The sequence below is a fragment of the Polypterus senegalus genome, chromosome 6, assembly GCF_016835505.1.
Source record: "Polypterus senegalus isolate Bchr_013 chromosome 6, ASM1683550v1, whole genome shotgun sequence".
NCBI lineage: Eukaryota > Metazoa > Chordata > Cladistia > Polypteriformes > Polypteridae > Polypterus > Polypterus senegalus.
The window spans coordinates 113,022,423-113,039,350 of record NC_053159.1 but is presented as its reverse complement, the minus strand read 5'-3'; the positions used below and the strand labels follow the sequence as shown (position 1 = coordinate 113,039,350).

The window sequence follows — 16,928 nt, the reverse complement described above, 5'->3', positions numbered from 1 at the left end:
GGTGCTTTTGGTCTACTTCTCTGTGTCAGGCAGCTCCTATTTAAGTGATTTCTTGATTGAAACAGGTGTAGCAGTAATCAGGCCTGGGGGTGGCTACGGAAATTGAACTAAGGTGTGATACACCACAGTTAGGTTATTTTTTAACAAGGGGGCAATTACTTTTTCACACGGGGCCATGTAGGTTTGGATTTATTTCTCCCTAAATAATAAAAACCATCATTTAAAAACTGCATTTTGTGTTTACTTGTGTTATATTTGACTAATGGTTAAATGTGTTTGATGATCAGAAACATTTTGTGTGACAAACATGCAAAAGAATAAGAAATCAGGAAGGGGGCAAATAGTTTTTCACACCACTGTATGCCTGAATTCTACACAAACAATTAAATTAACTGCAGTATATTTCACTGAGTTGAACAGAAGTACTGTAGTATCCAATATCATGCTATTGTTAGATGCAACCATAACTGAATATATGAAAAAGAACAATTAATATTTTAGATATCTTGAATATATATAAAAGTTTTCAGACCTCAAAGCTGTGCAATATCATGTAAAATCAATACTATCTACTTGCAGAGCCACAGCACCATATGTCACCGCATTTCTAGACCCACAGTTACAGACCCGGAACTGACATCTCTGTTGTTTCAGGACTGACTTCGTAAAATTACTTTTGGAAGTTTTCAGGCAGGTCTCGGCAAAGCCCGGAAAGTAATGTTGGGTCAAGAACCCGTTCAGAAATGAAGCAATAAAAATGAGAAGGAAAAAAAGTACATCAAACCAAATAATATGCATCATTGTGAAGTTCAGAGGGTTTCTGCCATCACGTCGTGTCATACATCTGAAGGCCCTGCTGTCACCCACAGGGTGCAGATTAGTGTGGGGCACCAAATCGGAGGACCTTAGTGGGCAGGTCAATAACAGAATTTGATATTCAATCCTGTAAGACACAGGGAGCAGTGAAGGTGCAACAGGATGGCTGTGATGTGCTCGCTGTTGCCAGTCTGTGTCAGGACTGTTGCAGTTGAGTTTTGAATCAGCTGGAGCTGTGATATAAGATTATATTATTATAAAATTAAGATAACTTAATTACTATATTATAAATTAAGGCACAAGGGTTGCCCTGGACATGACATAAGCTACATAGTGTCTGAGAATGGGTCCAAGGATTTCATCCCGATACCTAATGGCAGTCAAGGTGCCGTTGTCTAGCCTGTAGAGGTCTGTACGTTCCTCTGTGGATATGCCTCCCCAGACTGACCATTACTGACCCCCCACCAAACCAGTCATGCTGAACGATGTTACAGGCTGCATAACGTTCTCCGCGGCTTCTCTAGACCCTCTCACGTCTGTCACATGTGCTCAGGGTGAACCTGCTCTCATCTGTGAAAAACACAGGGTGCCAGTGGTGGACCTGCCAATTCTGGTATTCTATGGCAAATGCCAATCGAGGTCCACAGGCCCACTAGAGAACATTGGGCCCACAGGCCTCCCTCATGAAGTCTGTTTCTTTTTGTCAGAGGTCAGAGACATTCACACCAGTGGCCTGCCTATCTAATATTTTTAAACATGTATGTGAAGAAAACGGCAATACATATTCTACACTGAATTATGCTATAAATTAATTGCATTATATAGAACTACAGTACTCTACTTTTTGACACTTATTATAAACAATGGGCCATCAAAAAAAATACTAATAAGAACACCTGTATAAAATTGGCTACAAATAATATCTTCACTAAATAAAGATAAATACAGGATATGCTAAACATTCAAATAGAATAAAAGACAACACGGCAGACTAAAATACAACATAGAATACTACAAAAAATTCTTGAACAAATAACATAAATTGTGACAAAAATGTAAACCCTGAGTACCTGAACAGACGGAGGGGGTAAACTGAAAGAAGGAGCAGAATGTGAGGTCTGTTTATTGTCTTCCTAAACTAACGAGTTATAACAAATGAATGTCAACTGATGTAATTAATTTCGGGAGGTCATTCCACAGTCAGCGCGCTGTACAGCTAAAGGCCCTGCTGTCACCCACAGAGTGCAGGTTAGTGTGGGGCACAGAATCAGAGGGCCTTAGTGGGTAGGTTAATAACAGAATTTGATATTCAATCCTGTAAGGCACAGGGAGCAGTTAAGGTGCAGCAGGATGGCTGTGATGTGCTCGCTGTTGGTGGTTCGTGTCAGGACTCTTGCAGTTGAGTTTTGAATCAACTGGAGCTGTGATATAAGATTAGATGTGGCACCTGCCAGTAGTGACTTACAATAATCAATGTGAGATGTGATAAAAGCAGGGACAAGATTCTCAGCATTAGAAAAGGAGAGGAATGAGCAAATATAAGAAATGTGAAACACGTGGAAGTTTCTTAATGTGGCATACATGGGTGAAATAAGAAAAGGAAGAATCAAAGTGACACCAAGATTCTTTGTAGCAAAAGAAGATCTGATGAGATCATCACCCAGAATGGTTGAAGAGGAGTTTGTTTTGTTATGTTACACTTTAGTGCCATTTTGCAGGAGTTCAGTTATGTTGCAATTTAATTTTAAAGAGTTTTACTCTGTTCAGGTGTTAATTTTAATTTAATTTCACTGAGGCAAGTTATGAGCTGAGAAAGCTGTGATGAAGTGTCACTTTTAACACTGAAATAGATCTAAGCATCATCTGCATAAAAAGATACCCCAGTCCAAAGCTATGGATAACAAGCTCAAGGGGAAGCATAGAGATACAGAAGAGCAGATGATTTAAATTCATTAGCAAAGAGATGTCAGATGGAGGAACTCCTGTGAGAAATTAAGGCATGAGGGTTGGTCTGGATATGACATAAGCTGCATGGCCACAAGGCCATACACAATAACGTTTACACAAACTGGGAATGTAGCTCCTCAAGAGGAAGGTAACAATGCTTAGCACAATAAGGAAAATTAAGCCTGAGCTCTCATCTCAACTGCTGGCCACACAGAATAGGCCAGTGAAAACCTTCATGTTTGTCTAAACAAATGACACATCCTTGGTGCACAATGTGATCTACATAGAGATAGGAGATTCCATGGCCAGAAATGATAATGGACTATAATGCTACAAAAAGATGAGTGGAAAATTTAGACAAAACATTACGCTGGATGCTGGCCACAGAAAATTTTTTCAACATACTGAACATCTCAGAAAAAAATACTTTTGTCATCTCAACAACCTTGAACCGAGACTGGAATAGGGAGAAGGAGAGGAGCAGGGTAAACCATTGGTGACACCCTGTATGCTACAGGGGCAACATGTGCCAAAGAACCCTTCATGTACAGCCATCGTGTCAATTCAACAGTCCAATCCACAGGGGAACCAATGACAGCACCTGTAGTAATAATGCATAGTGAGTGTGTTTGTGTGTCTCACTGTGTTATTTTAGCCTGCTGAACTGTACAGTTATTACAGCATTTTGTAGAAAATGAAAATATTCAGTTCTGCTTGATAAACAAATAGAATGTGATCTGAGGGTAAAGAGTAAACAGGTCGTTGCTTGTTAAAATAAAGTGACCATCTGATTTAAAAAAAAAAAAAAGTCCCTGTTGTGATGTGAGATTTTACATATAACTTGATAAATGTTTTGTATGTCTTTATTTATAATTTAGGCAAACCAATGTAATTTAGTGGTACCTTGGTGAGAGGCATTCTTGTTTATCCCCCCCATGTTTACGAGTTTTCTTTGTAATTTTACGACAGGATTTGGGGGATGTGTCTTAAACCAGTTTGATGAGCATTTCTTTGCTAAAGTCTTTTCCCCCATCCCCCACACAAAGCCAGGTTAGTGTAATATATGGTCTTGGGGGTGGCAGGAGATAAGATGTTCTATTTCACCCATTGGTCTGAGGTATGGCTGTTTGGAATTGGCTTGTCTCAGAGGCCTTCAACTACCATGATATCCTATTCGCTGTAGGGAGTTGGACAGAAAACCTATACATTTGCTTGCTCAACCACATTCTCTCTCTCTGACCCACATATGATGAAGAAGCATCTCTCTCTCTAACCAACATATGATGGAAGAAGCATCTCTCTTGCTAACCTGTGATGATGAAGACAACACATTGAAGAGCACAGCTCAGCAGCCATATTAAACAGACATGTGGCTGAAAGCTGAGCACCAACGATGCCTTAACTAGAGACATTTTAAGTAACTGCAAGTCTGTGTGCCACCTGAATTACACATCACCATTTTATCAGGTTGTATGGTTGCCAATATTCAAATGTACTTTGCATTTTGTTATTATTTATGAATATTATCAGTAATACATTATTTTATGTGTAACTTAACTCCTGCTTGTCTTTTTACTACATCTAATTGCCTGAGGTTATAGATATAGAAGGGAAGGTGGGGATAAGTTATATACAGTGGTAAGTCTGTGAGATTAGGCATTCTAAGGCTGCATATTAATAATACAATAGGGGAAAGTAGAGCAATACATATATTACTCCACCAAGATAAAACAATCCCTCAATAGTACATACGTGTGCAAAAATGTAATCATAAATTGAGATTCCACACAATTATTTTTCATGTTTCTCAAAGAAAAATTAAAATACGATGTTTGTAAACTACTGCATTTGTGAAGGACTGAAGTGTGTGGCTATCCAAAACTATCATTGAGTGTACTTCAATAATGTGTGTAGTGACTTACAAAACCACATTACATTAAAATACACTGCTCAAAAAAATTTAAGGAACCCTTTTTAATCCGAGTATAGCATCAAATCAATGAAACTTCTGGGCTATTGATCAGGTCAGTGAAGTAGCAGAGGGGCTGTTAGTTTCAGCTGCTTTGGTACACTAGAGGGGCAACAATAAGACAACCCCCAAAAAAGGAATGAGTGGTTTAACAGGTGGAGGGAGGCCACTGACATTTTTCCCTCCTCATCTGTTTAGTCACTTTTTTTGCATTTGGCTACGGTCTATATCACTACTGGTAGCTTGAGACGATACCTGGACACTACACAGGTGGCACAGGTAGTCCAACTTCTCCAGGATGGCACATCAATACATGGCATTGCCAGAATGTTTGCTGTGTCTCCCAGCACAGTCTCAAGGGCATTGAGAAGATTCCAGGAGATAGGCAGTTACTCTAGGAGAGCTGGACAGAGGCAGAGGAGGAGGACCGGAGGAACAGAATGTGCACTGGCAGAGCCCTACAAAATTACCTCCAGCAGGCAGGCCACTGGTGTGAATGTCTCTGACCTCTGACAAAAAGAAACAGACTTCATGAGGGAGGCCTGAGGGCCCGACGTTCTCTAGTGGGCCTGTGGACCTCGATTGGCATTTGCCATAGAATACCAGAATTGGCAGGTCCACCACTGGCACCCTGTGTTTTTCACAGATGAGAGCAGGTTCACCCTGAGCACATGTGACAGACGTGAGAGGGTCTGGAGAAGCCGCGGAGAACGTTATGCAGCCTGTAACATCGTTCAGCATGACTGGTTTGGTGGGGGGTCAGTAATGGTCAGTCTGGGGAGGAACGTACAGACCTCTACAGGCTAGACAACGGCACCTTGACTGCCATTAGGTATCGGGATGAAATCCTTGGACCCACTCTCAGACACTATGTAGCTTATGTCATGTCCAGGGCAACCTTTGTGCCTTAATTTATAATACAGTAATTAAGTTATCTTAATTTTATAATAATATAATCTTATATCACAGCTCCAGCTGATTCAAAACTCAACTGCAACAGTCCTGACACAGACTGGCAACAGTGAGCACATCACAGCCATCCTGTTGCACCTTCACTGCTCCCTGTGTCTTACAGGATTGAATATCAAATTCTGTTATTGACCTGCCCACTAAGGTCCTCCGATTTGGTGCCCCACACTAATCTGCACCCTGCGGGTGACAGCAGGGCCTTCAGCTGTACAACGCCCTGATTGTGGAATGACCTCCCAAAATTAATTACATTAGCTGACATTCATTTGTTATAACTCATTAGTTTAGGAAGACATTAAACAGACCTGACGTTCTGCCCCTTCTTTCAGTTTACCCCTTTTACCTGTCCAGGTACTCAGGGTATGCATTTTTATCACAATTTATGCTATTTGTTCAAGATTTTTTGTAGTATCTGTAGTATTATATGTTGTATTTTAGTCTGCATGATTGTCTTTTATTCTATTTGAATGTTTTGCATATCCTGTATTTATTTTTATTTAGTGAAGATATTATTTGTACCCAATGTTATATAGGTCCTGTTGTTCTTTCTGAATTTTGGGGATAGGAAGGGTGCCATATAAATAAAGTGTGTTCTTATTAGTATTTTTCTTTTTTTTCTTTTGATGGCCTATCGTTTATAATAATAAGTGACAAACACTAGACAGTTCTATATAAGGCAATTAATCTATACTAATAAAAGGCAAAGCCCTCACTCACTCACTCACTCACTCACTGACTCACTCACTCACTCACTCACTCACTCACTGACTCATCACTAATTCTCCAACTTCCCGTGTGGGTGGAAGGCTGAAATTTGGCAGGTTGATTCCTTACAGCTTCCTTACAAAAGTTGGGCAGGTTTTATATCGAAATTCTACGCGTAATGGTCATAACTGGAAGCAGTTTTTCTCCATTTACTGTAATGGAGATGAGCTTCAACGCCGTGGGGGCGGAGTTTCGTGTGACATCATCACGCCTCCCACGTAATCACGCAGTACATAGAAAACCAGGAAGACCTCAAAAATGCGCTCAAGAAAACATGCATTATATAATTGAGAAGGCAGCGAAACAATAAGAAGCGAGTTCTGCTACTTCGGAAACAAAGCACGATGTAAATCTACACTTTAAATTAAGTTCATAGACAGGCTGCGCTGGCGTTTGTAATTTAGTGCCTGCCCATAGAAGGCCGTCCGTCAGCGGCAATCCAATAGCAAACTGCCACGGGTAAATATTCACGGGTGAAGGACTGTGCTTATGGAGAGGAAGATGAGATGGTCAGGGTGGTGTTTGACACAAACTCAGCGAAACTGCGAGAGAAAGTTTTAAGTGCCAGGACTAAGGTAACATTAAATAAAGCTATGGACATAGCACGAGATGGCACCAGCACAGCTGGGAACCTTCGATGCAAGTACACGAGAGTGGCTCACGTGAACTGGCGCAGTGCACAGATAAAAAGCAACAGTTCCAAAAAGCGCTGAACAAAAACCGAATTACACAGTTGAAAAGGCAGCAAAAAATATGAAGCGTCTGATAAGCATATTCATAAATGCAGCTACTGTGGAAACAAAGCACACGGTGGAAAAAGTCAATGTCCCGCTAAAGGAAGACAGTGTAAAAAACCCGTGCATGCAGTGTGTCAGGTCTCAGATAAAGAAGAAGACGAGCTGTTTATTGATGCAGTAAGAAACGAATCGATGAATGAAACCTGTCATCTTTACAGCGATTGACAAACACGGAATGTAACTTGAACACAACACATCGCATAAAATCGACCCTGATTGAAAGAAATAATGATAATCAAATCCTTGATGACAGCAACATTCAATAACACTCACAAAACAATTACTGTATATTGACAATCATGTTACGTTATTTTTAAAATGTTCCCTTTTCTTTTTCATAACTTCTACTTCTCCACTGCGATACGCGGGTATATATTTAAATGTATATATATACCCCTATCTACAGTACATACTCAGATAGACAAGCCACATGCTGTGGCTCAATTGTAGAGTCTTAAGCCTCTAATGCCGACATTCGAGGTTCGATTCGAGAGGGGATGCACTGAGTATGTACGCGCGCTACTGATTCATTTTACCTTCGCATCTCCTTGGTTTGGGACGTATGAAAAATATTAGGTTAACGCAGAATCATGTTACGTTATTTTTAAAATGTTTCCCTTTATTAGCACAAGCACAGCTGAGAAGCTTCGATGCATGTACTCCATAACGCGTTAAAAATAACGCATTTAATCACACTTTCAATTCCAAGCAAGCGGGAACTTTTGTCAATGCATCATTTCCTGGTACATCCATTACACTGATGCACACATCACAGCTACAAAAATGTTAGAGTCGGAATAAAGCGCGTTCCTACGACTGATCATTTCGACTTCCCGAAAGCCTTGATAAAAGCATGGTTTTGTGCACAATGAAAAGCAAGCAAAATTAGATGCATTACAGAAAGCGGACTTTGTGGCTCTTACTGGGGATCATTGGACTTCCGTGACCGTTAGTAATTCTAATTACATCTAATTACAAAATGTTCAATGATCACACTGTTTTAGCCTAATGTACAAAATAATTTTGGCTAAGGTTACTCAGAGTTTAAAGATTAAGTTGGTCAAATTACCTTTTATGTTTCTGACTTATTTTTTAAGAAGAAAAACTGCACTTTATGTTGAAATTTTGGTTATTATTATTTAAAGACAATACTATTCTGAAAATCTACTTAAAGTACTTAAACTACCACTTTATTTTTAAGTCTGCCCAATTTTAACCAGGGATGATATTTTTGTTTCTGTTTTGAATTCAAATGCAGTTTAAAGGCTTTTTTTCAGAAATTAAAACAGCTTCAGTTTACAATATTCATGTCCATGTCTATTATTTGATTCTGTCGCCCACTAAAACACTTTTAAATTAAAAAAAACATTTGCGATTTGGGGCAAATTTACGTGTCGATTACATACGATTAATCAAGATTAATTCTTACACAGCCTCTAATTAATTGGATTAATTTTTTAATCGAGTCCCACCTAATATATATATATATATGTGGATATATATATGTAGATTTGTATATATAAATGTGTATATACAGTATATATGTAGATATGTATATGTGTATATACAGTATGTATATATACAGTATATATATATATATATATATATTTATATATATATGCCAGCAACACTCATGACAATGACAAAACAATTACATTGTCAATCATGTTACGTTATTATTAAAATGTTTCCTTTTCTTTTTACTTCTCGCTGCCAATCGCAGGTATTTTGCTATATATATATATATATATATATATATATATATATACAGATATATACAGATATATATATATAATACAGATATATATAAATATATATATACAGATATATATAAATAGATAGATATGACAACACTCAATATCAATGACAAAACAATTACATTAACAATCATCTTACGTTATTTTTAAAATGTTTGCTTTTCATTTTCATAACTTCTTTAACACACTACTTCTCCGTTGCGAAGCGCGGGTATTTTGCTAGTATATAGCATAATTCAGTGTAGAATATGTATTGGCATTTTCTTCACATACATATTTAAAAATATTAGATTGGCTAAAACGTTTTTTCTAAATTGGTTTGGAACAATACTGCACACATGCATAGTACATTTTAAAAAACTTAATCACTTTTACTCTAATGTGGTGCAAACATTGTAATTATTTCGTATATATTTCGTTTCATGAATTTAAATGAAAAACTTTTTTCAGTTAACAGATTTTGATGATTTTAATTTTGTCAACATGTTAAATGGTTCCCACAGACCAGAACACAACGTAAATGTTAATGGTGTATTTCACAGAAACGATCCGTATTGTTTATAGTTTGATGTATGACACAACGCATATTATTTGGTTTGATGTACTTTTTCTCCTTCTCACTTCTATTGCATATTTTCTTAACGGGTCCTTTACCTGACGTTACTTTCCGGGCTTTGCCGAGATCTGTCGAAACCTTCCAAAAGTAAGTCAGTCCTGAAACAAAGGCGACATCAGTCTGTAACTGCGGGTCTATAACTATGGTGACATATGGTGCTGTGGCTCTGCAAGTGGATGCTACTCTGAAAAATCAGGAACAACTGTCAAATCTTCCTTAATACATATAACAAAATTAAACCTGTTAAATCTGAATTTAAATAATGGTATTATTGTGTGCACCAGCCTCCACCTCAATTCAAGAAAACAACCTCACATTGTCACAACAGCAGTTGAGCGATGAAACAAATGATTAGCCACCTGAGTCACAATTTATTGGAATATGCCAGGAATGGTGTGTACCTTCAAAAATATCTGGCTGGCTAGCCCATGAATATATTCTGTGTAGGGAATAATATTTTAAATGAATGCATCTTAAAATAAACTAAATTTGCTATTAATAACCTCTACTCATTCCCTTGACTCTGCCACATAGGAATTAATTCTTAAAGCCCCAGTAAGGACACTAAGCACAAGAGATCTAGGCCAGCTGACTTAAAGTTGATTTTTGGTTGTTTATGCAGCCAATACCACTGTTATCTGTGCCGTAGCACGGCCATGTAGGCATGTACTTTTAAAATACAGTATAAATATGAAATCCTAACATGTCAGTTAGTCATATTTATCAGACTCTACAATAAAGTTGAGGGAACTGGTGCAATGGCTATTCAGTGCTCTTCCAAACATATAGCAGGCCAAAGTTGAGTGCTATTGCTCACCTTGTGCCTGGGGGACATATTTGCAAAAGCAAAAATGATGACTCATGTTGGGATATTTGTGAATGAATGGTCTTTTAAGAAGAGATTGTTTCAGTGAACTGACAGAACTGTTAAAATGGCAAACAACACTAGCTGAGAATAATTGAATAGATGATGTAAATGTTGTCAAAGAACAGGGCAAAGTTTGAACTGGGATATCAATTGAGTCATCAGAGCAAAAACAGTAAAGAAAAATCATTCTCAAAACGTGAGAGTTAGTAGGTAAGGTTTGTTTGAATTATGACAATTTAATCACATTTCACGCACTCCTGGCTGTCCTAGCATAACAACACAGTAGCAACCGGAAAATGGCGTCACCCATTAAAAAATAAATAAATAAATAAATAATGACATTACAGGATAAAAACAATCAAGGCATTAAAATAAATAAATCAGTATAAAACAAAACTGAAAATTAACACAAACTATAAAATTAATTATGTTAAAAGCAAAATCTACTGTTGAAATGTCCCCATAATTTGCATTTTTATAACTCTTGTTCTCATAAGTGACATACAATGGAAATCCTTATCCTTCTGATAAAGTGTATTCTCGAATATCCAACCACCCATTGTGTACTCAAACCTAATATTTTACTTCCTATGTGTAATACTTTTACTGACATTAAATTTCATCTGCCACAAATCTGCCTAAGCCTGTATGCTATCCAAGTCCTTCTGTAATGATATAACAGATTCCAAATTATCTGCTAATCCACCTATCTTGGTATCATCTGCAATCTTAACCAGCTTGTTACTTATATTACTATCTAAATCAATTATAAATATTAAAAATAGCAGGGGCTATATAGCACTGATACCTGTTGAACACCACACTTAACATGAGCCAATTCTGATGAGGTTCCTTGCACCATCACCCTCTGCTTCCTGTGTCTGAGCCAATTCTGCACCCATCTAAAAACATCACCCTGAACCCCCACTTCTTTTAGTTTGAATCCCTAACCTCTAATGTGGCACCTTAACAAATGCTTTCTGAAAGTCAAGATAAATAATATCAAATGCTCCACTTTGATTTTACCCTTTTGTTGCATCCTCATAGAATACCAGCGTGTTAGTAAAATATGACCTCCCTCTTCTGAACCCATGCTGACTTCAGAATAACTCCTGTCCTTGCTAGGGGTTGCTCAATCTTATCGTTAATAATTCCTTCCATTAATTTTCCTGTGATGCATGTTAACACTAGAATTACTACAAAAAACTCGTGCAACAGGCACACATGTCGTAAATGTAGGGAGGACAGTCCTTGCGTGTGTGTGAACTGTTAACATTTGAATTTGATGAATGCATATAACGCTGAACTGACCTCTCTGTAGTATTGTTTCCTCTCCATGTCCTGTAGTACAAAAGAAACAGTCCCATACAGCAACATAGAGACTGGCAGTTTTTTCCTTTGCAACTTTTTTTTTAAATCTTTATTAATCCACTGTGGAGTTTTTTTAAAATTTCCTATTAATTCCAAATTTAGGTATGTACAGTGCATCCGGAAAATACTCACAGCGCATCACTTTTTCCACATTTTGTTATGTTGCAGCCTTATTCCAAAATGGATTAAATTAATTTTATTCCTCAGAATTCTACACACAATCAATCAATCAATCAACATTTATTTATATAGCACATTTTCATACAAAAAATGTAGCTCAAAGTGCTTTACAAAATGAAGAATAGAAAAATAGAAGACACAATAAAAAATAAACATAAGTCAACATTAATTAACATAGAATAAGTAAGGTCCGATGGCCAGGGTGGACAGAAAAACAAAAAAAAACTCCAAAGGCTGGAGAAAAAAAATAAAATCTGTAGGGATTCCAGACCAAGAGACTGCCCAGTCCCCTCTGGGCACAACACCCCATAATGACAACGTGGAAAACGTTTACTTGAGGTTTTTGCAAATGTATTAAAAATAAAAAAACTGAGAAATCACATGTACATAGGTTTTCACAGCCTTTGCTCAATACTTTCTCGATGCACCTTTGGCAGCAATTACAGCCTCAAGTCTTTTTGAATATGATGCTGCAAGCTTGGCACACCTATTCTTGGCCAGTTTCGCCCATTCCTCTTTGCAGCATCTCTCAAGCTCCATCAGGTTGGATGGGAAGCGTTGGTGCACAGCCATTTTAAGATCTCTCCAGAGATGTTCAATCGGATTCAAGTCTGGGCTCTGGCTGGGCCACTCAAGGACATTCACCGAGTTGTCCTGAAGCCACTCCTTTGATATCTTGGCTGTGTGCTTAGGGTCGTTGTCCTGCTGAAAGATGAACTGTCGCCCCAGTCTGAGGTCAAGAGTGACCTGGAGGTTTTCATCCAGGATGTCTCTGTACATTGCTGCAGTCATCTTTCCCTTTATCCTGACTAGTCTCCCAGTTCTTGCCGCTGAAAAACATCCCCACAGCATGATGCTGCCACCACCATGCTTCACTGTAGGGATGGTATTGGCCTGGTGATGAGCGGTGCCTGGTTTCCTCCAAACGTGACGCCTGGCATTCAAACCAAAGAGTTCAATCTTTATCTCATCAGACCAGAGAATTTTATTTCTCATGGTCTGAGAGTCCTTCAGGTGCCTTTTGGCAAACTCCAGGTGGGCTGCCATGTGCCTTTTACTAAGCAGTGGCTTCCGTCTGGCCACTCTACCATACAGGCCTGATTGGTGGATTGCTGCAGAGATGGTTGTCCTTCTGGAAGGTTCTCCTCTCTCCACAGAGGACCTTTGGAGCTCTGACAGAGTGACCATCGGGGTCAGGGAGGTGACCAAGAACCCGATGGTCACTCTGACTAAGGCTCTTCTCCCCCGATCGCTCGGTTTAGATGGCCGGCCAGCTCAAGGAGGAGTCCTGGTGGTTTCGAACTTCTTCCACTTACGGATGATGAAGGCCACTGTGCTCATTGGGACCTTAAAAGCAGCAGAAATTTTTCTGTAACCTTCCCCAGATTTGTGCCTCGAGACAATCCTTTCTCGGAGGTCTACAGACAATTCCTTTGACTTCATGCTTGATTTGTACTCTGACATGAACTGTCAACTGTGGGACCTTATATAGACAGATGTGTGCTTTTCCAAATCATGTCAAATCAACTGAATTTACCACAGGTGGACTCCAATTAAGCTGCAGAAACATCTCAAGGATGATCAGGGGAAACAGGGTGCACCTGAGCTCAATTTTGAGCTTCATGGCAAAGGCTGTGAATACTTATGTACATGTACTTTCTCAATTTTTTTATTTTTAATAAATTTGCAAAAACCTCAAGTAAACTGTTTTCACGTTGTCATTATGGGGTGTTGTGTGTAGAATTCTGAGGAAAAAAATGAATTTAATCAATTTTGGAATAAGGCTGTAACATAACAAAATGTGGAAAAAGTGATGCGCTGTGAATACTTTCCGGATGCACTGTATCTGTCCTGCATTACATGTAAAACATTTTTAAACCTGTTCCACTGCTCCTCGACTGTCTCCATACTTAAGAGTTTATCCCAGCGTATCATTCTTAGACTTGGTTGCATCTGGTCAAAATTGGCCAAAAAGTTCAACTTGACAATTTTAGTCTTTGCATCTCCACTCTTACAAAATACTGAGAATTGTATTATATTATGGACACTTGGCCCTAGTGGTTCAATCACCTCTACAACCTCAATTCTACCTTGATTTATTACAAAATACTAAATCCAGACAAGCTTCACCCCATGTTGGTGCTCTAACATGTTATGTTAAAAAACACTGGTTATTTCTAAAAACTCCTGCTCTTGTGCTTCTCCATCTGCCAGACAGACAAGATGTTCCACACACCTACCTGGATGGGCCGCCACAAATTGGGACCGAAGTGCTGCCATGCAAGAGGTGACGAATCATCACCATACCAGTTCCAAACCATAAAAGGCCTGACTCCATTTGCTATCCGATGGGTTTGACTCTTCTGGGGAAGAAACTCCTGAGGGCTTTCCCTCAACCCCTTCATAATGCTGGCAGCCTTACTATGGGCAGCTGCATCAGAGCTACTCCCACAGAAAGGAATCCTGTCTGCTGTTTCAGAGCTGTATGAAGTTTTTACGGTGGCTAGAGTGCTAATACTGCCACCAAACCCCAAGATTTCCCTGCAAGTTTAAAGGCTTGTTTGCAGGGCTGGATGCAATTTAACATCATACCTAGGACAAGCATTTTAACTAAAATATATGTTTATTAAATGTGTATGCTAAAACCCATATATTCTCTTCTCTTATCCTCCCTCAACTTTTCTTCCTATGCACGCACATACATTATCCTTCCATTTACAGTATATATTGCTTTGTTTTGTCATATGCTTTAACACTAATAAAATCACCTTTACAATTTAATTGTTTTACTTTACCTAAGCTGATTTTGTCTACCTACTTCAAATCAGTCTAATATTATACTGCACTTCAAACTGAGAATAGTTTCTGAGATCTTATACAAATGTGAAACTACAGTATAACCCAGAAAGTATAAAACTAATGAAAAACTAATACAGCTGTGCACACATCTATGGAATAGTATTACAGAGAACCAAGAAAAAGCTAGTTGTAAAATGGTAAAAATTGAAAAAAAATCTAGTAAATGAAAGTGAAAGGGAAAATACCAGTTCATTTTTTTACATAAAAAATGCAGTGCTTGTGATAATTTTTATGTTGGTGTTTCTGTCCTTCTAAATGCCCATAAGAAAGTTTTGTTACACAGCAAAGAGGCCATTCCTTACATGGAAGATTCTACAATGCGAGTTTATGCTGGGAATTCATGCAAGAAGTGTACTGATGTGACTAAAGTAATCAACTCTTTTTTTTTTTTTTTAACAGAACAAATCATGTGGCAACTAGCAATGTAATAAAGTAATAAGTGTTTACATTTCTTATACTGCGGAATAAAAAAAATAATCCTACTCTTAGTAACTTTCACTGCAAGATCCAAGAATCAGGTTAAATGATTTTGCCACTTTTTACTATAAGCAAATCCTAGGATAGTACAAGTTCAGTAAATATATGAAATCAATGATTTATATTTACTGTTCTTTAAAATAAGCACCTTGAGCAAGAGAAAGACGCTACATAAACAAAATGTATTATTATTATCACTATAAAAAATATACAGTAGTAGCAAAAACAGCAATATATACAATTAAGAGAATGAACTGTGCCTGCATATTTCCATTAGTCCAGTGATCTGTGTTAAAATTTCTGACTCTCCATCCTCAGTCTGAAAAATGCAACAATTCATAATTACAACCACCTCAAGACTCCTGTGTAGATTTTGCACATTCTCTCTGTGTCTCTGTCATTTATTTATTTATTTTAGTCTCCAGGTCTACTTTTTCTAGGGTAATAGATGAATGTAAATTTATCCATTGTGTATGTCTTATCTTGGGTTGGCTGCTGCTATACGCCTTATGCTACCAGACTAAGCTGTGGTCCCCCATGACCCAGAACTGGATTAAGCAAGTTCGAAAATAGATAAATGGGAGCAAGAGTAAAACTAGCGGTGGCGGTAGTAGTAGTAATATTGCTACATATCTCCGAACAAAAAATAGTATCTTGCCACATGCAGTACTAGTAAAAGATTAGTAATTTATCAATGCAGGTGTTCATCTTTTGTGATCTATTTCTCCAGTAAATTCTTCTTTGCCTGTGAGAAAGACAGCTGTGTTTAATAAAGTACTACTATAAGAATTATTGTACAGTTATTTACTTTGCAGGTTTAATGCGAGTTTTTAATATTGAGAAAGGGAAGCTCAGCTGATATTAATGGAATGTGCATTGGGTCAGGATTAAAGCAACTGCAAAGGAGGTAAACCACACAAACAAAAGACTATGGTCTCCATTAAGGAATGATTCATTAACATAAGGCAGAGTGACTTAATACTAGAGCAAGACAGCACACAAATATTGAATTTAGTTAGAAAACTACCATATGTAGAGAGGTCTACTTACTGTATTGTCTGTCTAGTCTAAACTAATGCTCTTCAAACTCTCCAGTAGAAAAAAAACATCCAATATACTCACCACTTTGAGATTGGCCTCCTGCAGCTTGCGAGCTCTCTCCTCTAGCCGCTTAGCTATAACTGCCAGCTCGGCATTCTTCTGCTGTAGTCTTTTCACCTTCTCCTCTGTTTCAGGAGAGCAGCTCTTGCGCTAGATAGATATTAAACAACACATCAGACTCTAGAGAAATTCAAGGATGAAGTTACCAGGGTCTTCCTACACAGGCATCGGACTAAACAGTTAACAATGTTAATAGGGAGTTTTAATGGTAATAAATAACACAAATCTGATTGAACTTCATGTTCTATATCATTGTTTGGTTCAAATGTAGATCACAGAAAATATCAACTGCTAAATACAACAGGCAGAAAAAACCAGGGATATAAAATTAACTCAATACCTGGGTGGTAATAAAATTTTATTTTTATTTTATTTA

The 16,928-nt window shown here is 38.0% G+C and overlaps 1 protein-coding gene across 5 annotated transcripts in view; it reads right to left on the bottom strand.

Annotated features, from left to right (window-relative positions):
- LOC120531412 (RIMS-binding protein 2-like) overlaps nucleotides 1-16,928 on the bottom strand; it is a 374,849-nt gene that overhangs the window by 147,797 nt on the left and 210,124 nt on the right. For all 5 annotated transcript variants that reach the window (XM_039756810.1, XM_039756806.1, XM_039756807.1 and 2 more), the window contains one exon: nucleotides 16,514-16,642. In XM_039756810.1, the coding sequence (XP_039612744.1) occupies nucleotides 16,514-16,642 (129 nt within the window). The remainder of the gene's footprint in view (nucleotides 1-16,513; nucleotides 16,643-16,928) is intronic.